This window comes from Arachis hypogaea, chromosome 4, assembly GCF_003086295.3.
Source record: "Arachis hypogaea cultivar Tifrunner chromosome 4, arahy.Tifrunner.gnm2.J5K5, whole genome shotgun sequence".
Taxonomy (NCBI): Eukaryota; Viridiplantae; Streptophyta; class Magnoliopsida; order Fabales; family Fabaceae; genus Arachis; species Arachis hypogaea.
This window is the reverse complement of record NC_092039.1, coordinates 2,785,594-2,809,175: the sequence shown is the minus strand read 5'-3', so window position 1 is coordinate 2,809,175 and position 23,582 is coordinate 2,785,594. Positions and strand designations below refer to the sequence as shown.

General features: G+C 31.9%; 3 protein-coding genes across 6 annotated transcripts; 1 reads left to right on the top strand and 2 right to left on the bottom strand.

Moving 5' to 3' along the window:
* Positions 1-694: 694 nt before the first annotated feature.
* Positions 695-1,277, bottom strand: LOC112795719 (histone H4). Its single transcript, XM_025837848.3, has one exon. It carries the CDS (start codon positions 1,182-1,184, stop codon positions 873-875), a length of 312 nt encoding a protein of 103 aa, XP_025693633.1. The 5' UTR covers positions 1,185-1,277; the 3' UTR covers positions 695-872.
* Positions 1,278-8,513: 7,236 nt separating this feature from the next.
* LOC112795717 (uncharacterized) lies at positions 8,514-16,949 on the top strand. Of its 4 annotated transcripts, none has more exons than XM_025837846.3 (9): positions 8,514-8,783; positions 10,371-10,725; positions 11,675-11,800; positions 11,948-11,984; positions 12,077-12,159; positions 14,374-14,451; positions 14,585-14,638; positions 14,775-14,903; positions 15,012-16,949. In XM_025837846.3, exons 2-9 carry the CDS (start codon positions 10,441-10,443, stop codon positions 16,578-16,580), a joined length of 2,361 nt encoding a protein of 786 aa, XP_025693631.1. In that variant the 5' UTR covers positions 8,514-8,783; positions 10,371-10,440; the 3' UTR covers positions 16,581-16,949. The 4 variants fall into 4 exon arrangements, with proteins under 4 accessions (XP_025693631.1, XP_072089931.1, XP_025693630.1 ...); XM_072233830.1 differs by having other exon boundaries at positions 14,314-14,451; XM_025837845.3 differs by having other exon boundaries at positions 8,516-8,783; positions 11,945-11,984.
* Positions 16,950-20,193: 3,244 nt separating this feature from the next.
* LOC112795718 (non-specific lipid transfer protein GPI-anchored 14) lies at positions 20,194-21,496 on the bottom strand. The gene is made up of 3 exons (XM_025837847.3): positions 21,099-21,496; positions 20,769-20,864; positions 20,194-20,512 (listed from the first exon to the last, which is right to left on the bottom strand). The coding sequence occupies exons 1-3, from the start codon at positions 21,427-21,429 to the stop codon at positions 20,379-20,381; spliced, it is 561 nt and encodes a 186-aa protein (XP_025693632.1). The 5' UTR covers positions 21,430-21,496; the 3' UTR covers positions 20,194-20,378.
* Positions 21,497-23,582: the final 2,086 nt, after the last annotated feature.

Genomic DNA, 23,582 nt, shown 5'->3' with positions numbered 1-23,582 from the left:
AAGGGTGGATGAGATGGAAAATAGACAAAAGGCGAAAGGCAGAAAAAGACCTAAGTCCATGAAGTGGTCAAACGAGATCTACATGTAAACGGTCTCTCTGTAGACATGATACATGATAGAACACAATGGCGTCGTTTGATTCATGTAGCCGACCCCACATAGTGGAACTTTGTTGTTGTTGACAAAATTACTCAATATTTCAACAAAACTACATACAAAATTATTGAATTATCTTCCCAACACCGTTGTCAAAATTGAAATAATTCAAGAAATTTACATCTTTAGTAGTTAAAAAATGTTTTGAAATTTTCAACAGTCAAATCTTATAGTGATTCCTCTCAACCACTGCAAAGTATTTGTTTGATTTAAATTTTACGAGCATCATTGATGATTTCCTCGTCATTCCATCCGAATGAAGGTTCTAAGCCAGAATCTTGCTATTGAACATTTTCATATATGCTTTTTCAATTTAGCAGGGAACTCACGCAGATTCCCAATCATAAACTTTCAAGTTATAGTGTTCTGCCAACCTTGTTAATTGTCATCCGAATTTCTCAAGATTCAAGTAAATGAAACCAATTCACTCGTTGAACTTAAAAACGAGATAAATTTCATAACAAAATCAACTAAATATGAACGAACTAACAGTCAATATAAAGTAAAAAAAAAAATTAAAAGCACCAACACAGCAGAATTACTAACTCCTTCAGCTTAACATTTCATATAGAATACATAACATCAAGATTCCAAAACCAAAATAAAAAAAAAAAACAATCATTTCCATTTCCTCTAGATCCAACACTAAACTTCATCGAGCTCACTAATCCATGAAACATTTACAAGCACGAGGAAATACTAAACCCTAAATTGAATCAACCACCGAAACCGTAGAGAGTCCTTCCCTGCCTCTTGAGGGCATAAACGACATCCATGGCAGTAACGGTTTTGCGGCGAGCGTGCTCGGTGTAGGTAACGGCATCGCGAATGACGTTCTCCAAGAAGATCTTGAGGACGCCACGTGTCTCCTCATAGATGAGACCGCTGATCCTCTTGACGCCTCCCCTGCGAGCCAAACGGCGAATGGCGGGTTTCGTGATTCCTTGAATGTTATCACGAAGCACCTTTCTGTGCCTCTTCGCTCCTCCCTTTCCCAATCCCTTTCCTCCCTTTCCACGACCTGACATTTTCAAAACACTCAAGAGATTTTTCTTTTTTGGCAAGAATATATTTGAATGTTGTTTGGGGTTTCGATGGCGCTGTTTCTTGAGTTGTTTCTGTTACTTGTTATATATACATAGATTATAGAGGAGTTGAGACGCAAGTAAGATTTGTGTTTTGAGTCTCGAAATGGAAAGAGAGGATTCATGACCGTTGGATGTGGGAAAAATGGACGCCGTGAGATTGTAATCCGTGTCGTGTGGTTGAAGAAATTATTAGTCGTTGATTATGTTTTATCAACGGTGGATGGTCCTTCGGGTTGTGATGTTTTGGATAGTTCATTTTTTGGGGATCAGTGACGTGCCGACGTACTTTCATTTTAAGCTGGCTGCAGCTAGGCTAGCAAGCGCATCAATTAGGCTTCATTTGGTAAAACTTCTTGAATAAGTGCTTGTATGTATTTAACAGAAAAATTTAAAAATTAATAATTTTTAATATTTTTCATTATTATTTAATCAATATAAATATTAAATTGTTTTTTACAAATAAATTTTATAAATTTATATGTATAAATTATATATTTTTGTGTGTAAAATTTTTATAATTGAAAAGGACAAATCAATCTTTGAATATTTTGTTTCGCAGACATTTAAATTTCTGAGGATGTAAAAATACATTTAAGTCCTCAACCTCTTTAAAATTTGAACACATCGATTTTTGAGTCTAATTTGTCCCATTTTAAAAATTTTCTTACGTGTGCATCTGTATCAATCAGGTCAATACAATGGGAGTCATGTTTGATTTTTCTGATAGGCCTGACAGGTCCAAGTGAACATGATGAAAGATCGATATGTCCAGATTTTGAAAAGGTTAGGAATTTAAAAGTATTTTTAAATCCTTTAGAACTTAAATGTCTGTGGTTCAAAAGATTAAGAATCTAATTGTCTGTTTCTCTTTTTATAAATATATATATATGCAAATTATTGTTAGGTAAGTACTAATAAAAATAATAATATTTATTAGTCATATAGTATTACTCTTTTTTTAAAGTATAAATTCTTCATTTTGTATTTAGTAAATCTAAAAGACCATGTATTTGTGTTTATAGTTTTTAAAAAATAAGATATTTTTTAAAGTATCTAACGTAAAAATTTTTAAAATTGACTTGTGCGATCAAAATTAAAAAAGTCTAGTATAACCTTATATATTAATTAAATTTTAAATTTTTCATTATAGTTTATTGTAGAGTTTGAATATTTTAAATATATTATACTTCCTCATAAATAATTTTACATATTTTTAATAACTTCAAGTTTAAATGTTATTTTAGACATTAAATATTTTGTGTAGTTCACAGTATTTCTTAGTCTGACAGGTCAACGATTAATCCATCGCGGATTTAAGCTTTATTTAAATGTTTGAATTTTACCTAAACTAATTTAATTATTTTTGTTTCAAACACTAGAATTGAACTAAGGAGTTTTCAAACAATATAATAATCAAATGTAATAAATTCAATAATATATTTGATCTACTTAATTCTTTTAGTTTAGTTATTTTAATATAATAATTCAATAATATATTTTATCCTATATTTTTAAATATTGATGACTAACTAATAATAAAAAATAATAAATTCTAATAGTCATCTATCATTCTTCCTATGAAAAATGTGTTGGACAAAGAAATTTGTGATAAAACTGTTGTGATATAGATGTCTATGGACACCTAAATTTTTTAAGGTTGAGACACTCCTGTTATCAAAGAGAGATTGCATTTAATGGAGTTTGAAAAGAATGTCCATTGTGAGGTAAGACACTCAACCATATATAAAATACTCCTCTCTTTCTTTTTATATATATGTTGCAACATACAATTAGTGAATAATAATAATATTGGTGACTATTAATATTATAATTTTTTATTCATACTTCTTTATTTTATATTTATTTTTTTATTATTTATTTATTTTATAACACGTTATCAGCATGAAACTCTGATCAAAATTTAGGAAGACTCAAGTAATAAATTTTTATTATGTCAAAACCCTCTCATCTTAAATTTAATATTCTTGATATATCTAACAATAATTACTTGTCATAGATATTAGATCTTGATTCAATGCATATTGGAGATACCATTAAGGTTGAAATAAGCATCCTATAAGGATAAAAGTAAAGCCATGATCTTCATTTGTTGTCATCGTGACGAAAAATTGAAAAATGAATATCTCACACTAAAAGATCCTGCAGATTTGTGGAAGAATCTTAAAGAAATGTATAATTATCAAAAGACAGTGATGTTTTCCTAAGTCCGATATAAGTGGACACACTTGCGTCTACAAGTTTTTAAATCCACAAATGAATACAATTCAACAATGTTTCGAATTATAAGGAATTGCTTTTAAGAAATCATAAAGCGCGCCAGCTGGCGTTGCTCTATTTCCTGAAACAAATGTGGTAAATTATAACCCCAAATGCAGTAAATGGCAACGGTTTGATAGAAAAAAAATTATGGAAGGAAGAAAAATTATGTTCGCAAGAAAGAATCTCACTAGAAGTGGAATAAAGAAAAAAATAATGGACAAAATAAATCAATAGAAGATAAATATTTTCGTTGTGGTAGAAAGAGTCATTAGTCACGTACTTATCGTACTTAAAGACATTTAGTTGATCTTTATCAAGTATCCTTGAAAAAAGATAACAAAAGAAACGAGACAAATTTTGCTTCAAATGAAGTATCTAATTTTTTTTTATGATACTGAAAAAATATTGGTAATTTAATCAATGATGGAAAAAGTTTAATATTTGATTTCATTAAGTACTTATGTAAATAAATAATTTTAGAAATTTCTTGTTAAATTTTAATTTCTATGCATTTAAATTTTAAATATAATATATATAAATAATATTTAATAAAATATTAATGTTTATGTTTAAGAATTTTAAAATTATTAAACGTGTCAAATTTTATAATAATAATAATAATAATAATAATAATAGTAGTAGTAAAATTTTTAGTATATGATACTATTTTTATGTACAGTTCTTTATAGAAAATAATTTCAACCAGGAATACAATATTATTACGCATGTACTTTTTACTCATTTTATAATTATTTACTTTTGAAGAAAACAACAAGGACAGGTAATGAAGATGTTTGTCTTGTGGATAATGCAAGTTCACATACTATTCTCAAAAGTAATATATATTTTACATTTTTTACTCATTTTGTACCAAAAGAATAATGTATTAATACTATTGTTAGTTTAGGTAATGTGATAGAAGACTTCAGAAGAGTAATAATTTTATTTTCTGGAGGAACAAAATTTATAATAAATAATGCACTATTGTCTATTAAGTCTCTAAGAAATTTGTTAAATTTTAAAGATATTCACCCAAATGAATATCATATTGAAACAGTGAAAGAAAAATCATAACTACTTATGTATCACAACTCATGATTTAATTAAAAATGTTATATTAAAAAAATTATCCTCACGTTTTTTTAGTTATATTATATTAAAATAAGTGCAATTGAATCACATGCCATTGTAAATCAGAAGTTTACTAGTTCAAATGAATTCATAATTTAGTATGATCGATTGGGGTATCCTAAAATAACCATGATGCGAAAAATTATTGAAATTTTTTATGGATATTCACTAAAGAACCAGAAAATTCTTAAATTTTGCGAATTTTGTTGTACTACATGTTCTCATGAAAATATAATTTTAAGGTCATTGCCAATAAAGATTGGATTTTAGTCTCTTGAATTTCTAGAAAAGATTCAAGACCATATATGTGAACCTATTCATCCACCATGCATATCTTTTAGATATTTTATGGTCCTATTAGACGCATCTTCGAGATTACTTATGTGCTTATTGTCTTCTCGCAACTTGACATTTACGAGATTATTTGCTCAAATTATTCGATTAAAAGCACAGGTTCTAAAAAATCTAATCAAAACAATTTATTTTGATAATGCTGGAATTCGCCTCTCAAACTTTCGATGCTTATTGTATGGTCAATGGTATAAGTGTTGAACATCCAGTAGCTCATGTTCATACAGAAAATGGACTAGCAAAATTACTTATTAAACAACTACAATTCATTGCTAGACTCTTACTTATGAGATCAAATCTCCCAACCTCTGCTCGGGAGCATACCATTTTATATGCTGCAACACTTATTCACTTAAGGTCAACAAGTTACCATCAGTTTTCTCTTCTGTAGTTAATTTTTGACCAGCAGTCAAATGTTTCCATTTGAGAATATTTGGTGTGTGATATATGTTCTAATTGCTCCACATTCTTACACTAAAATGAGACTCCAAAGAAAATTAAAGATTTATGTGGGATATGATTCTTCCTCTATACTGAAGTATATTGAGATACAAACAGAAAAATGTGTTTAAATCTCGATTTACAAATTGTCATTTTAATGAATTAATATTTCTAACATTGGGAAAGAGAATAAGCCACTTGAGAAAGAACTTAATTGAAATGCATCATCGTTAATGCATCTAGACCTACGATCAGGACAATGTGAGATAGAAGTTTAAAAGATTATACATTTATAAAGAATAGCAAATAAAATTTCTAATGCATTTTCTGGTACGAAAATGATAACTAAATTCTATATACCAATTGAAAATATCCCAATTCAAATTGATGTCCCAGTCAAAAATGTTCACCGAAACAAATTCACGTTAGAAAGCGTAGTAGGCCTGTCAATTTAAAAGACAAATATCCTCAAAAAATTAGGTAAATACTATTCCTGTTGAAAAAGATAAAGACATAGTAAAGACCCCTACAATTGTCCAAAATTCTAATATAATTTAAACACAAAAGAGGTTCAGGTACCTGAAAATTATGAAAATTGTGAAAATGACGAGATCTCAATAAATTATGTCTTTACAAGAGAAAAATAGAAGCAAAATAAAATAATTGTCAATGAAATATTTACATATAATGTGGCTAGGGGCGGAGCTAGATAAAATATTAAAAGGGGCAGAAAATATTTACATAATAAAATAAGACTAAAATAAAATTTTAAGGAAGCTAAACTGAAATTTACATATAATTTACATGTAAAAAAATAAAATTAGGTGGCCATTGTTCCCTTTTTCACTATGTGACTCCGCCCCTGAATGTGGCATTACACATCATACATGAAAGTAAGGATCTTGAGAAAAAAATAGTTGAAGAATGTCAACAAAGAAATGATTGACCAAAATGGAAAGAAGTTATGAAGGCTGAGTTAGACTCACTTGCAAAACATGACGCCTTTTAGACCTGTAGTCCGTACACTAGAAGATGCAAGACCCGTTGGATACATGAGTATTTATGAGAAAAACGAGGTTGTACGCTACAAATCTCAACTTATGACATAAAAGTTTTCACAAAGATTCGGTATATATTATAAAGAAATATATTTTCTTGTAGCAGATGCAATAACATTGCGTTATTTAATCCGTTTATCTGCATACCATAAACTACATATGCATCTAATGAATGTGGTGGCATCTTATCTATACAGGTCATTAGATCCTAATATTTATATGAAAATTACGAAACAACTAAAGATATCTAAACCATCAAATAAATATTCGTAGAGGTTATACTCAATCAAATTGTAAATATCTTTATATGGTCTAAAACAATCTGGACGAATGTGGTATAATTGTCTTACTGAGTATCTGGTAAAAAACGGATTCAAGAATGATGACATCTGCCCATGTATTTTCATAAAGAAATCTGCATATGAATTCATTATAATTACTGTGTATGTTGATGATTTAAATATCATTGGGACCCCTTAAAAGATTCCAAAATTATAAAAGTTCTAAAAGAAAAGTTTGAGATGAAAGATCTTGAAAAGACTAAATTTTGTTTTGGTCTGTAGATCGAGCATACAAATAATGAGATTTTTATTTATCAAATAACATACACAGAAAAGATCTTGAATATATTTATATGGATAAGTCACACCCATTAAGTACCCCAATGATCGTAAGGTCTTTGGATTTAGAAAAGGATACATTACATCCTAAAGAATAAAATGAAGATATTTTTTATTCTGACATACCATATCTCAGTGGTATTGGAGTACTAATGTATTTTGCTAATAATACACGTCCTGACATATCATTTGTCGTGAATTTATTTGTAAGGTATAGTTTCTCTCCAACTAAAAGATATTGGAATGGAATCAAATAAATCTTTCGATATCTTCATGGAATAGTTGATATGGGACTGTTTCATCCATATGAATCCAAGTCACAATTTGTTGGCTATGCAAATGCAGGATACTTGTTTAATCTACACAAAAGAAGATCTCAAACAAAATACATATTCACATATGGTGATACAGCTATATCATAGAGGTTCATGAAACAGACTATAGCAGCAATATCCTCTAATCATACTGAAATACTAGCGATACATAAAGCAAGTCGCGAGTGTTTTTGACTCAAAAGTTTAATCCAATATATTCTATCATCATGTGGACTGATTAATAGAAAAATATTTCCAACTATTCTGTTTGAATATAATACAACATGCATTACTCAACTTAAGGGTAGATACATCAAATATGATAGAACAAAATATATTTTTTCCAAATTCTTCTTTACTCATGACCTTCAAAATTAAAGAATAATTGATATCCAACAGATCTGTTCAAGCGATTTTCTGGCAAATTTATTTACAAAGTCACTTCCAAAATTCTCATTTAAAAGATTAGTACATCAAATTGAGATGCGTCGATTTTAAAATAATAAATAATGTTGACAAGAAGAGGAGATTTTACTTTTTCCTTTATAAAGTTTTTGTCCCTATTAAATTTTTGTTGATAAATTTTTTAACGAAGTAGTCTTATCACAAAGAATATTATATTTTATTATTATTTTTTTATTAAATTTTTTATAAAATTTTAATGAAGAATAATCTTAAATAAACATTTAAAAGAGAGTGTTGTAATATGAATGTTTATAGCCAGCCGAGATTTTTAAAGTTAAGAAACTCATATTATCAAAAAAGATTGTATTTAATAAGATTTAAAAAGAATGTTCATTGTGAATGTATAAATAGAATAATGTAATCTTACACAAGACACACAACAATAATATATATAAAACACTTCTCTCTTTTTATATATATAAGCTATAAGCTATAACATATCCTCATGAATATATATATATATATATATATATATATATATATATATATATATATATATATATATATATATATATAAATTATCTCTATTATATTAAGATAATAATATTAATAAATATTAATTTTAAAATATTTTATTTATATATATATTTTTATATTTTATTTCTCCTCCTGATAATTTGTTTTACAACAAAAACCTCCCCGTATCGCCAAGATATTTTTTTAGCCTTTTTTATTTTCAATTTTACCATTACTGGTAGGATTGTAAGAGGGCGAAGACTAGAAACTAGAAAGCATTTTGATGCGAGTTCTAATTCCCCTTTTTTAACAGTTGCGCAAGCTGCTACAGCATAGTTGTGAAGAACCTTCTCTTTAAACACAATTCAGATTCATAACCCACCCGTTCTCTCTCTCTCTCTCTCTCAAACGATAAACAATCAGGTTCGTCCTTATATTTCCGATCTTTTATTTAGGTTAAAGAATAGATGCTCTTGAAGAAGATGAATTTATCATCAACGTACTGTTGTATGCATGTATTTGAAGTGATATAGAATTAATATATGGATTCATGTATTACAAATACAGCTTAAATAGGTAGAGATGTAACAGAATCAGTTGAAGGCAAAACAGATTCTGTTACTCTTAACAGAACAATATCAGAAAATTCCATAACTATATTTTATTAGTTACATCAGTTATAGTTGATTAATTTCATGCCTCACTTTATAGGTCTTATAATCGTTTTTCTTTTCTGCATTTCCATGCGTGCAATGTTATTCTTCTCCACTTTCTGGTGTTTCTGTTAATTCCGTGTATATAATTTCTTAGAACAGTTTCATTGAACTAAGATTTGTACTTACTTTCACACATACAGAAGCCATTTTTATTCTTAGCTTTTGTTCTTGTGAGATTTTAGTGTAATTGCAAAGTATAGCTTCTTGTAGTTGTATCATTGATGAAGGAGAACTTCTTTCTACAACATCCTTTAGTCTGGTGTTACTTTTTTCATAGTGTTGGGAATGAGGTGTGTCAACTGCATTTCCAATACGAATCTCAAAATCACGATTATGCTTCTGGCCTTCTGTTTGAGGTTGTATTCAAGGGGAATAATTTGTTACCCTTCTCATTTGGTGTGCCCAAGTTTTGTGAAGGGTAGACTTTTTGCTGTTGTTCTTTTGATTCATTCTTTCCGGGAATACTATAGTTTTCCACATTTCATGGCATGAGGAGAACAAGTTCTTTTGTTGCTACAATCTAGTGCAACGTTTTATTCTTGTTGACAGACAGTGGTCATAGAGTATTAAACGTCTGTTCCACATTAACTTGTGGAGGTTGACTTTTCCTTCTTAAGCTGTTTTAGTTGGCATCCTGCTGTCATCATGAACGTTTTTACTGTCAAATATACTTGGCTATATATGGAGGAACAACCTCTGCAGCTACAAAAGTCCATGCGAGATTATTGGTTGCTGCCATTGCAGGGTAGTAGGTTATGTAGGGCTATGAAAATTGGTGATAAAACACACCAGTTTAACTAGGCACTTATAAGTTTCTGGCTTAGAGTCACTTTAGTGCTACATGCTTTTGCAATTCATTGCTAAAATGAAAGGAAAGAAGACTTGATCACATGAAAGATGTAATTGATATGTCATTATGTCTGTCAAAGTATTGGAACTAGAAAAACAAAAAATATGAGAAACTCAATAACATCGAGTTGTAACAAGCTAAAAATTTCAATTAAAGGAATCTCAATCCAGGAAGAAAGACTCAATAAATGATGCCAAAGTGCTAAACAAGACCTGAAAAGTTGTCATGGCATAAAGAAATTTCCGGGCTTTAAATATCTCAACAAAGCACTCACAATGAGAATCTAGACATTCCCTTGTGTAAGGAGAATCTAGACGTTAAGAATATGAATATCTCCTTACACAATGGAAGTCATCAGTATTTTATATGTATTGTGAGTTATACAAAGTATTGCTGTATATATCAGCAGTCATTGAAAAAAGGTATGGTGTTTTATTTTTGCAGATTTGCTTCTCTCTTGCCGATGATGTTTTTGCAAATTTGCCTTACATGTGAAAAGTGACTGGATAAGGGGATGAACACAAAGCTTGATGTAGCATCTGCTGCCGAAAGTCCCAAGATGTCTGCAGCACCTTCTAGTGGCCAAAAGCTCTCTTTATTTGCTGCAAAATCTGGTTTTGTCATCCCCAAAAACAAATTATCAGGTTCACTGGTTCCTGTTTTCCGAGGGACTAAAAAGGATGGGGTCACTGGAGCTATCAATGAAGAAACTTCAAAACAAATTGTGAGGAAAACAAAATGGGGACCGGATCTGGCACAGGATGCAGCTGTGAAGAAGGCAAAGGCTTTAGCTTTACAGGTATTTTCTGAATCCTTTCAAATGATACTCGATTATTATTTCAACCATTATATATAATAGTGTCAATTTAAGTGAATTTACACCACCCGTAACTTTTTACAAGATATATATTTTATCGAATTCAACTATTGAATTACAATTACATATAATGAAAATCATGTGGACTAAATTTCACCGGAATTGGACATCAGTAAGCATGTAATTGATGAACCTTTTGTTTATGCATATTTTGAGCAAATATATTATGTTGGTTTTCAAGTATATAAAAGGTATATCTAACGATTTTGGATTTTGATGGATTTTTTAGAGATGATCTATAACATATAAGCTTCTAATTCAATGCTTGTTACACGAACAAAAGTTATTAAACAGTGTAATATTTAGTTAAATAATTGATGCCGGTGTCAATTAATCCTAACTCTCTCTCTCTCTCTCTCTCTCTCTCTCTCTCTCTCACACACACACACACACACACACACATATTTCCTTTGTGGGAAATTCCCACCTATTAGTTGTTGATTTCCTTGAGAGTATTCTATTTTAAGATTAAGGTTTCTTATTTATATATAGATTGAATGACTATGGATTACCTTACCTCTCTTTATGGGTGTCTGTGAGACTTATCCTCACTTAAAATATTCAAACTGCTTCTCTGCATATGTGCTTTCCATAGGCTTGATCGCTGAGTTTTAGTAGCTTGAGATATGTTTAAATATTTTAGATGTATTACCATTGGACTGATATATTAGTAAACAAGTAGCATTGCCCCTCTTTGGGGTGGTACAAATCATTCTTAGCTAGGTACTGTTACAATTCCCTTGTAATTTGGCTGCCATTTTGTTTGCATCCATGCAAGTATTTTGCATCCATGCAAGTATTTTGCATACGAAGCTCTTGTCTAATGTGTCAAACAAGTGATATGGCTGTGTCTTTTGTACACATTCTATAGATTCGAGTAGATCAAATTACAAAGCAATTGGACTCGGAAAGACTGGAGGTCGGGAGTCCTCAGAACTCATCACTACGGTCACAATATCGAGATCAAAGCAACTATGACCCAGCAATTAATAGCAAGGTTGGCCCAAATTGACCCTATTCCTAGTAATTATTTTGTCTATTATTTTTCCAATATTCTGTTTATTCTAAAATAAACACTGATGTTAGTTTTCCTTATTTTTCCAATATTCTGTTTTTCTTATTTTTCCAATATGGTACTAAGAAGTCAGAAATGCTCGAATTTGAAAAGCGGGAAGCAATAGGTTAGTTTTCCTTCTCGTATCCTTTTTCTTTCTCTCCTTTAACTCTCATTTGTTGCTCTTTCCATAATAATTGTGATTTTGATCATCTCCAGGTGAAATACTAAAACTAGATCCTAATTACAAGCCTCCTCCTGGTTTTAAGCCATTGTTGAAAGAGGCCAGCATTTCTTTGCCTGTAAGTATCGATTATGAAATTGTGAAATTCTGCTAGAAAGTACCATTTGAATTCCATTCTTAACTTGTTATATTTAAGGAAAAGATAGATTCATTTCTTAATTTATAACACTGCACTATGAGTTGCTACTAGCCGACCATAAAACATATTTATTAATTCATGGGCGTTACTCCATCTTTTTCTTGAATCTTGATTTTGTCCATGTGTGTATATCTATCTCAGCATCCTCATCTCAACCACACTAATCTTGTGTTCATGTTCACCCTTTGCCGCCCAACCCTGTGTTTCATACAACATTGTTGGTCTAATGGCGGTACAGTGAAATTTGCACTTAAGTTTTAAAGTACTTTTTTGCTACATGTAAAACCAGAAGCTTTCCGCCATTTTGGCCAACTTACTTGGATCCTGTGATTTACATCATCCTTTATTTTTCCATTATCCTAAATAATACAATCTAGATACTTAAATTGTTTTACTTGTGGTGTTATATTTTCTTCCGTTTCATTTTTTTGTTAACATTTTCCCTTCCTATATGAACTTACACTCTATATACTCTGTCTTAATATGACTTATGCGCAAACCATATACTTCCTTGAATACAGAAACACTTAGATGATTGTCACTCTTACTAAAATACAAAACAAGACTTTAGCTTTAGTAGTATTTTGAAAATACATATCTGGAGCTCTAGTAGGAACTTCTAGGTCCAAAATTACATTTAGTTGATTTCAAACTTTTGTTGCCAAATTTGTCTCCTTCAAATCCTTCTAGATAAATCATCCCACCATCAATGTCCTATTAGCAATCTCTAATCCAAGCTTTAAGGACGACTTTTATCCTTGTGGAAGCTTGTTCTCACACCTCCAAACAACTCAAGAAACAGCCCAGACCATCCCTCTTCTGGTCTTTTCTCTCTAGAGCACAATTTCTTTTTGGTTTAGTTTTTTCACTTGAGTCTTACTCATGGATGCGAAAGCTATAGGTAAGCAAAAGTTTTCTTGACAAAATGAGTAAATGATGGAGCAAAAGTTTTCTCGACAAAATGACGGAGAAGATGAGGCAAAATTATGAAAGTAGTGTGGTGAAGGCCTTCTGCCAAAAGGGATAGAAAATGGGAATCAATTCCTTGATTCTTGTCCCATTGATTTTCTTGAGATCTTGAAGGGGGAAAAACAATTGTGAAATGAGAGTAGAAAGAAAAGGAATGTGTTAAGCACCTAAAGAAAGTGGAGAACCACACCTTAAAAGTTAGTTGTTAAGGAGGAAGAATCACTCTCCTTAAATACAACATCAAGCATTTCATACTATTCGATGTGGGACTTTGAACACCCCAAAATACCCAAGTCTCTAACAATACACCAGCCCTAGAGAGCCGATGTATAAGGTGGCTTCACTTTGCTGACACTGACCCAGCGGTAGCCACTTGGCTACTGGCTATCAGTATTTGGTATTTACGTTATTATTCAATATTTATCTTAATCCAACCTATACATAGTGCTTTCTGTGCCGTCGATAACTTATGCACTGATACCATTGTTAAGTACCTATGAAAATGGGGAACATACTTTAAAAGTTAGCTGTTAAGGTGGAAGAACCACTCTGCTTAAATACAACATCAAGCATCCCATACCTCTGGTTGTGGGACTTCAGGCACCCCATCATATCCAAATCCATATCAGAATGCCATTTTCTTCATGAAAGGTGAAAGGTGTGGTGATGACGCTAAGGGTGGTGTGGGTTTTGTCTCATTCCATCTATTTACTAACTCAACATGTGAATCCTATCCACATTAAATTTTTTAGAAGCATACTTAATTATTCCATAACATTATTCCCATTACTAAAAAGGGAGAATGTGTACTTGAGATTATAATTCAATATATATAGATTTTTTGCCCCTTTCAAAGTATAAGATGTATCGGATCCGAGTTCCACAAATGAGTGTCGTTAAAACTCCGCATAGGTTGCAATATATTTAGAGCATTAACATAGCTCTGTTTAGAGTAAGAATGTAAAATGACACAATAGCTTGTGCTTCTGATATGTTAATGCTAGGATTTGGCATACTTTTGTTGTAATTTAATTTCTGTGATGTTCTACCATTGTCTTTTAAAATAATATATCTTTAACTCTAAACCTGATACCTGGCATGCAGTTGTATATAACTCATATCAAAGAACACAATGATTGCTCATGTGCGATGCCATTATTACAGGTCCTAGAGTATCCTGGGTACAATTTTATTGGTCTTATATATGGGCCTGAAGGTGATAATCAAAAGCAACTCGAAAAGGTAAGGTCCATCATATTGGTATCTACATCTGATGATCGGAATTCGACAAGCGGTTGTCCTGATTGTGATTACCATTAAATTCTGCTTCCTTATATTTTATTTGAAATTTATTCATCTAATTCATGCATATCAGGAAACTGGTGCCAAGATTAAAGTACATGGAACCAAAGCAGACACTGGAGAGAAAGTACGTTCCTTAATAATATTAAGGTGCTTTTGTTCTGCATGAATCATTTTGAAGTACTTCTTCAATATGATTTTATCTGGAAACAACTATAATCAGTCTTGAAATTGCCTCCATTGATTAATTGTTTCATTTTTAGGGTGAAATTAAGCCAGGAACTGATATCACATGCAGTTACAAAGAGATGCATGTCAATATATCAGCTGATAGTTTTGATAAAGTGGATGCAGCAGTGTCCATCATTGAACTACTAATTTCCTCTGTAGCTGTGAGTGTTGGCATTTTATGCAATGGACATGTTTATTATTTACAGCGAGTTCAGTTATACTGATGCTATTTCAGTTATTTAATGTAACTGTTGCTATCTTCTATTCAGGGGAATTTAGTTTCTGGTTCCACACCCTCTGTATCTGGGGATGGCACTAATGTTCTGAGTCAAACCCAAGATGGGCTACCTTCTGGTCCAGTCTCTATGGGTCTGGAAAATCAGGCTGCAGCACAAGCAATAGCTGGCACACAAATGCATGGAAATCACCTTCAATACTCCAGTCCATGGTTTTCGGCAGTTCCGTCTCATAACCCTGTAATTGCTTCTGATAATATGCCCCCACAAAATCCATCAGATCTTGCTAGAACTCCCAATTTTCAGTCACAAACAATGAATCCTTCAAACATGCCTTCAGCCTTTGGTTTTCAACCTGTACCTTTCGCTGGATTCCACCTGGCTATTCCAAATCAACAATCTTCTGTGCAAGGACTACCTCCTAGACAGATTTTACAGCATTCACAGATGACAAGTTCCCTGGGTCACGTTGGACCCCCAAGAAATCCATCAATGATATCTGTACAAAATTGTTCCGCTCCTACAAATGTTTCAATGTCATTTCCAGTTACTTTAAGCCAATCGGTACAAGTAGGACAACTCCAGACATCAGGGTCTTCAATGCCTCGGCCTCTATCTGGTATGTCTCCTTTAACGGTGCCTAACCGCCCATTTATCCCTCCCAACAACACTTCTGGACAGAATGGAGTCACTATTAAAATGTCTTCAGATCTGAACAGTATGGGGCCAATGGCTCCACCCCCAAGGCCTCTATCTGTACATCCACAACCTGATGTTGCGTATAGGCCACTACAATCAAATATGTCAATGATGCCTCGACCTGCTGCTTTTCCACCACAGCAATCAGGAACTTCCCCTGGACTGCCATCATCTTTGGGAGCAATGGTTCCCCCAGTACCCGCAACTACTCATTCATCTGCAAACCATTTATCTCGACCTCTTTCATTTCCTTCACCAGGACTGGCTCCTTCAGGTCCATTACCGCAGCAATCAGGAACGCCTAATTCTGCATCTGGAGTTTCCTCTTATCACACCCATGTAAAGCCACCAGTCTTGATGCCCTCAACTTCAGGAAATTTCACTTTTCAATCACAGCGGCCCAGTGCAGATAGTCAAGTGATTTCCGGACCGAACAGTCAAGCTACTATACAGGGTGGTATATTTGGTGCCCCTGATAAAGCTTTTCAAGTCTTTCCAAGGACGCAAGTTCCCAACCAGATGGATCAAACTCAAGCTCATGCATCCGCTGTCCCCTTTGGCGGAAGATCTGGTCTGGTCCCTATTCCACCTAGACAAGCTGCATTCCCATATGCTGGTCAACCTGGTCCTAGATCTCCAGTCCCACAAATGGGTATGAGGAACTTAATTTCTCCTCAAATGCCCAATTTTCCCACTGCTGGTGGTGTACCAAGAAGTGCGCACATCCAGCAAAATTATCCTGCTCCGAGAACATGGGCAGGTATACCCATGCCCCCAAATCATAAATTTGGTAATCCCTCCATTGCTTCTGGTAAGCGGGCATATCCTGCAGACCAGATTTATGATCCTTTTTCACCTACTTCAATTGCACCTCCACGGCAGAAAGGTAATCCTGGAAAATAACACAATTTGTTAGGGCTACAGATTATATTGACAGTGAAAATTTAGGCTGTGTTTGGATTATGTTTGAGACAGAAATACAGATACAATATATCAGAAAACTTGTTTGGTTGCGAAAGAAACAACTTTTCTGTACTTGCTAAAACTGGGGACATAAATATGTCTCGTTATTTCTATCTGAGAGTCAGTATCCGAGCACAGCCTAATTAGGGTGCAGTAGTTGGTGGACAGATCTGATGTTGATTACATTGGTTAGTGAAGGTATAATAGTCGTTATTAATTCCTGAGTAAGAAGATAGATCAAAATCTTAACAGATTGTAACCAATATCATCCTTTTTACTTTATCATTTCCTTCGGATTTTTCCTATCAACTACGTTGCACTAAAGCTCGATTTGATTGGCAGTAACTAAATATTTCATGTGTCGTTCTTCCCTTTTTAGCAATATGTAAAAAACAAATCGAAATAGTCATCCTTTTTGGTCACATCTTAGTAACTAAATCTGTAGTTCAAAAATTGTCCTCATTCATACTTCTGGTTGCTCTTGGAAGGCAGTGCACATATATTTGGTTCCCCAACAGAATTAAAGAAGAAATTTTGGTTCCTTCCCTTTTGCTATTTAATTCATCTTATGTGATTCTTTTGTGCTGCATAATCAACCAGACCATGTTCTTTATGCGTTATGGATCCTTTTTATGTCATCATAGTTTGTTTCTCAGCCATTAACAAAGACAAACTATGACATCTAGGACATAGTTGTTTGTTCTTGTTTGAACTTTAGGCCAAGGACTAATCCGTCACGTACTCAACTCCATTAAGGGTTTGTCGCTAACCATACAAGACGGGATTTAAACTTCCGACATTTGCTTAAGCGGACTAGTGAACTAACTACTAGATCAACCCAACTTGGTTACTAATATTTTGTCAGCCTAAATATCTATAAGTATAAAGCATCGGATAAATTATAATTCTAACACTTAGCAGGCAAATAATAATAATAATAATAATAATAATATGGTTTGGTGAGAAGTGAAATTTCCAAAATTGAATATTATTTCATATTTATAGGAATATGGGGTGAGATTGGTAATTTTTACATTTTGTTGAATTATAATTATATATGAAAAATCAAGGTTTCAGAATAATATATTTGAAATTTAATAAAAAAATTATTATTAGAAAATTAAGATGAGCAACCGATTTAGCTACAAAAAATTGGTTGCTATTAAGAACGGTAATGTTCCATCGGAGACTAATTTAGCGATGGAAAAATTGGCTGTCGAAATTGGTCACTAAGTTTTGGTTGCTAATTAGTGAGTGATTTAGCAACTGAAATATTGGTCGCTATTTAGCGATCGACTACCTCAGCAACAGATTTAACGACGGAAAATTTGGTCACTATATAACAATTTATCTTGTTAGCTATCGATTTAGTGATTGAAAATGTTTGGTATGAGTTTTGTAGCCTTAGTTGAAAATCAGTTGCCAAATCTTAATGACTAACCTCGGTCGCTATTTTAAATTTAGGTTTTAAGGACTATCAAAATTGATTGTTAAATCGGTTGCTAAATTGATTGTTATACTGATAATTTCTTGTTGTGATATTTCATGCGATAGCTATCCAACTATCTATAAATAAAAAAAATCTTCTTCATCATTTTCCCTCTCCACCATAACTTGCATCATGTATAAATAGTAGGGGTGGCAAGCGGGGAAGCCCGCCTCACCCCCCCCCCCGGCGCCCCGTCCCGCCAGAAGCTCGTCCTTTGGAGGGTTGGCCCGCCCCGCCCCGTCTAGTGAGGCGGTTCCAAAATCCTAGCCCGTCCCGCCTAACGGCGGGTTGGCGGGCCGACGGGCTAAGCGCGCCAAATAACCTCTTTTTTTTACTTTTAACTATTAAATAATATATATAAAGGCATAAAAAATTATCTCCTATTTTTTACTTTTAATTATTATAATTTCTAAAAGTATAAACAAATTATAATTTTTATATTCACAAATATTAAAGTCTTTGTAATTATAAATATCTAATAAATATAATTATAAATCAAGTTTTCATCCAAAACATAATTATAAAGATTGTTCCCAAAGCAAAATAAATATAATCCAAAATATAATTATAAATATTGTCTCTAAAACAAAATAAATATAATCCAAAATACTCAATTTTCATATTCATTCTCTTGTAAGTTGGGTTGGGGGAAGTTGGGTTTTGGTAAAAAAAATTGTAAAAATACCCCTTGCTAAAAAAATTCTAAGCCCGGCGAAAAAACCCACCCCGCTAAAGCCCGCGGTTTAAGCGGTGCGGGTTAAGCGAACTTTTACTATTTGACGGTCCCAATTTTTCAATCTAACCCGCTTTTTTGGCGGGTTACGCGGGCCGGTCCGGCGGGTTTAAACCCGTTTGCCACCCCTAATAAATAGGTTCATAAGGCTTGAGACACAATAGAGAGAAAAATAAGAAATAAGAACAAGTATACTTGTGCTATCATAAATAATATATGTGCATGTAAAAGTAAATATATTATTGAGAGTGTAATATAATATCTCAATTATAATGAGATATACATATTAGAGAATATTAATATTAGAATTTTTTATTTCTACTCCTCTATTTCTTTTTACTTAACTATTTATTTTATAACAAATTAATGTATTGATTTATTTAAGGATAAAATATGAGGAAATATGATATGTAGGGGAATGTTAGGTGACCAAGTGGTAACAAAAATGAGAAATCGGTTACTATTGGGTCAAATAAAAAAAAGAGATCGATTATCTAACATTTATCAATTAATAACATACCGTGTGTTTAATTTTAGAGGAAAAAATGTGCACGATAGAGTGTAACAATTAATTAAATAGAAGGAGCTAAATGTAATTATGACAATATTAGACGAAAGAAAAAATGAAAAGAAAGACCACCTACCATTTATTCCTTTTCCTAAATATATAATTTGTGACGCAAACACCAACTATTTGCCGTATGAAGATTGAAGAGAAAAGCTCTGACTTTTTGGGTGTTAGCAGAATTGATGCGATCTTTTAGTTAGTTGAAAAATTAATTATGAGGTTACATAAGAATAAATTAAATACCACACCTAAGGAAGAAAATGAGAACTTTTTATTTTAAATATTGGAGTCGTAGTGGTGTTTTTTTAAAATGTAGACTGTTGGGGTGTTATACTCAAATGTGAAATCGTTTAACTAGAGAAGCAGAAATCAGATCATCTGATTTATTAGAGTTACAGAAATTGGACCGTCCGATTTTTAGAAGTATACAAATCGGATCGTTCGATTTGTAGAGATACAGAAATCAGACCGTCCGATTTGGGTTAAAAAAATTAAAAAATTTAAAGTACGGACCCTCCGATTTGTGTATTTTCCACAATTTTAAAAAACACCAAAAATTACAACATTAAAATATATCATCACTTCTACTTCCATAACAAAAAAAATTAGCCAGAAAAAAGGGGAAAGAAAATGACTAGACAGCAGCATTTAGACCCAACAACTTTCATAGTTCAGTGTAGTTTACTAATAATAGAAAGGCAGAATTAATTTTAGTTTTGAACAACAATTATAGGAATTGAAAAGAAAAAAATTTACAGAAATATATGAGAACGAGATAGACACATACATTAGCCAATCATAGCAAAAACACTAGAAATGGGTAAACTTCTTTATAAGTACATACAAATGTAAGAGGTGGTAAACTTTTTCCATTTGAAGTTTCTTTTTTCCATAGAGAATCCTTCTTGTCCATACTACATTGCTACAAGCTTTTGAAAAATTGAAAGTTCAAATGAGATAGAAGTTAGAAATGAATACAGTTGGTAAAATTACACAAATGACCCCAGTCACATGCCACCTATTTCCCTTGCCACCATCGCTCTTTTCTTGAGCACTTGAGCTTGTTCCATTCTTAGCTCCACCTGTAAGACCATTATTAATCGCAGCTTCTTAGTTTTTTCCAACTTTCAAAACCAAAGTAGAGGGCTTCATTTATGAAAAACACAATAAATAATAATAATAATAACAAGAAAGTCATTCAAATAAAGATATTTAAAATATTTTTTTAAAGATATTTTTAATTACTAAAAAATATTTAAAAAAATAATTTAAATATTTTTATCTGAATGACTCTATTATAATAATAATAATAATAATAATAATAATAATAATAATTACCACTAGAAACTGGGGTGGAAGTGTTGGTTTTGGTGGATTTTCCAAACCCCTCAAACACCTTAGCATCAGGAGAGTTAGGTGGCAAATGCAAAAGATCTGAAAGAATCCAAAACCAATTTATGTGTGGAGCAAAACGGTATATGTATATATTTGGGTGGAAACTCAGGTCGAATCCACTTCACGTGAAATTAATAGTTGAGAATCTTTAAATGATTTGACTAATTTGAGTAAATTTTTATTTAATAGTTCTTAACTATCAATTTCTTCAAGTGAAGTCAATTGCAGTTGAGTTTTCACCATATATTTGATGAGATAGAGAGAGAGACTTACCGACGCACTGGGAAATATTAGATGGTGCATGACAAGAAATAGGAAGTTGAAGAGCGAGGGTGGCATTGATGGTAATGCCAAGGTTAGGATCGTTGCGATCTTTGATGAGGATGCAGATGCATTTCTTGCTCTGATCAAGAACCACTTTGAGGCCACTGCAGCAGTCTATGGTGGGGATCTTGGCTTGTCCACTAACATAAGGGATACAGGGAGCTAGCCCAATCAGTTTCTCTGCACATTCGTCTCTGTCTTTCGCCAAATCACACCTTGCAAAACCAACCAACAGCACTAATATGCTACAACACAATCTTAGATCACTCATCACTGCCATGGAACAATCCTAGTAGCTCTGCCTCTCTGCCCACGCCTCTTTTATGCTTTACTTCTGACTAGTTACATTTTCATTTTATTACGAAAGAAAAAATTTAAGAGCCAATACTTTTATTAAAATCTAATTAGTATTTAACTAATAAAAAGAGTGTGTAATTTTATATTATTAAATATAATTTTATATAATTAAAAATATTAATAATAGTTAATTGATAATTATAAATCATGAAATATATTGTCCTCTAGTATTACTGATGATTATAAAATTATTGTTTTAATTGTCATTTTAAAAGATTTAGCATTTAGATTTAGAATTAGAATTTAAAATTTAAATTTAAAAGAAATAATTGATATTAATTAAAAAAAGTTTACTATCTAATTGATTTTTTTTTACTTATTAAAAATTTGTCTTATTTTACGTGATTTATTCCAAATTTGGTGTAAGAGAACTGAATTATTAAGACAAATTTTACAATTAGACCAAATTTATATTATTAATGTTCAAAGTTTATTATAATATAAATTTGGTCTAATTATAATTATTTATAAATTATTAATGATTTTAATCTTATCTATTAATATTAATTGTTAATGTTAATGATTGACGAACGTATTAGATTAAAAACAATGATACGTATAAAAATGATCCTTTCTTTATTTTTAAGACATGATATTTTATAATTTATATTTTACTGATAAAATACTAAAAAATTACCATCAGATGAATATTTGAAGGAAGGAGAAGAATTCATCTTAAAATTCAACTTTATCATAACTAAAATTTATTATAGAAATTAATTTATAAAATAATATTTTATATCTAAGTCTTTTTATTAAATAAGTCTAATTAAATTAGTCTAATATAACAAAAATCAGTTATAACTAATATTATTCTAAATTTTATTATTTAATTTAATTAAATTTAGTTTATAAAAAAAATTTAAATATATAATATTACTCTCGATCCATATACAAAAATCATATAATATTAAGATCCTAATTAACACTTTTGCTCAAATTAATTCCTTCACAAGATTCTTAATTAAGAATGCGTTTGGTTCTTTTATTCTTTTACAAAAATTACCTTTTTATTTAAAGAAATTAGTTTTTCTTATATTTGTATAAATTTTATTAAATAGTAATACAAAAGGTTGAATTTTCATATTCTTTTTAATTATATTAATAAATATTAAAAAAGCACTTTTTAAATAATTATTAGACCTAAACGCACTTACGCTCCTTAAAATTTCTATTTTTTTATCACAAAAATATTATTTACATATTAAAATTAGTCATTAAAATTAATTATTAATATATTTATGTATAAATATATATTCGATTTAATTTATTTTTAATATATATTTTATATTAATAATCATTGATTTTAATATACATATATTGGTCTTAGTCAGCAAGTAGTTAGTGACTTGGGTCATCATATTTTTTTTTTTTTGGTTAAGGTAAGGGGCCAGAAGCCCAAACAACAAAAGGAACTACACTAAATTAATCATTCTGGGCCAAGAGGTGCCAGTAATATCACTAAGTACCCAAAGATCGCTCCCTGGAGGAGGGGAATTCCATACCATGAGGCTTTGTTCTTGTGCCGCTCCAAGATTGGCGAGAAAATCTGCACAACCGTTTGCTTCGCGATAAACGTGCTCAATCCTAACTTGCCAACCCCTGTCAAGGAGCTCGCTGATCCTGTAGTAGAGGACCGACCCAGAATTCCTCTTCAAGGAAGGGTTTTTGACACTGTTTACTACTGCACTTGAGTCACAATCAAGCCAAATTCTTCTGAACCCCATCGTCCAGGCTATTTCCAGGCCGGTGTATACCCCCCAAAGCTCAGCAAGGTGTGCGGAACAGACACCCAGATTTCTGGAAAAACCCATGATCCATCTTCCTTCACTATTTCTTAGAATACCACCGCATCCCGCCCTCCTTGGATTATCTTTTACTGCCCCATCTGTGTTAATTTTAATCCAATTACTTTGTGGGGGTTGCCACTTGATACTGATAGTCATTCTCCTGTGAGTATTGGTCCCAACGAGATACTTCTCAAAGGCTTTTTGAATGGTGTTAACATAATCCTGAATAAGATTGTACGCTACCACTGGTCTCTTGAAGGATCTTTGGAATATTTCCATATTTCTC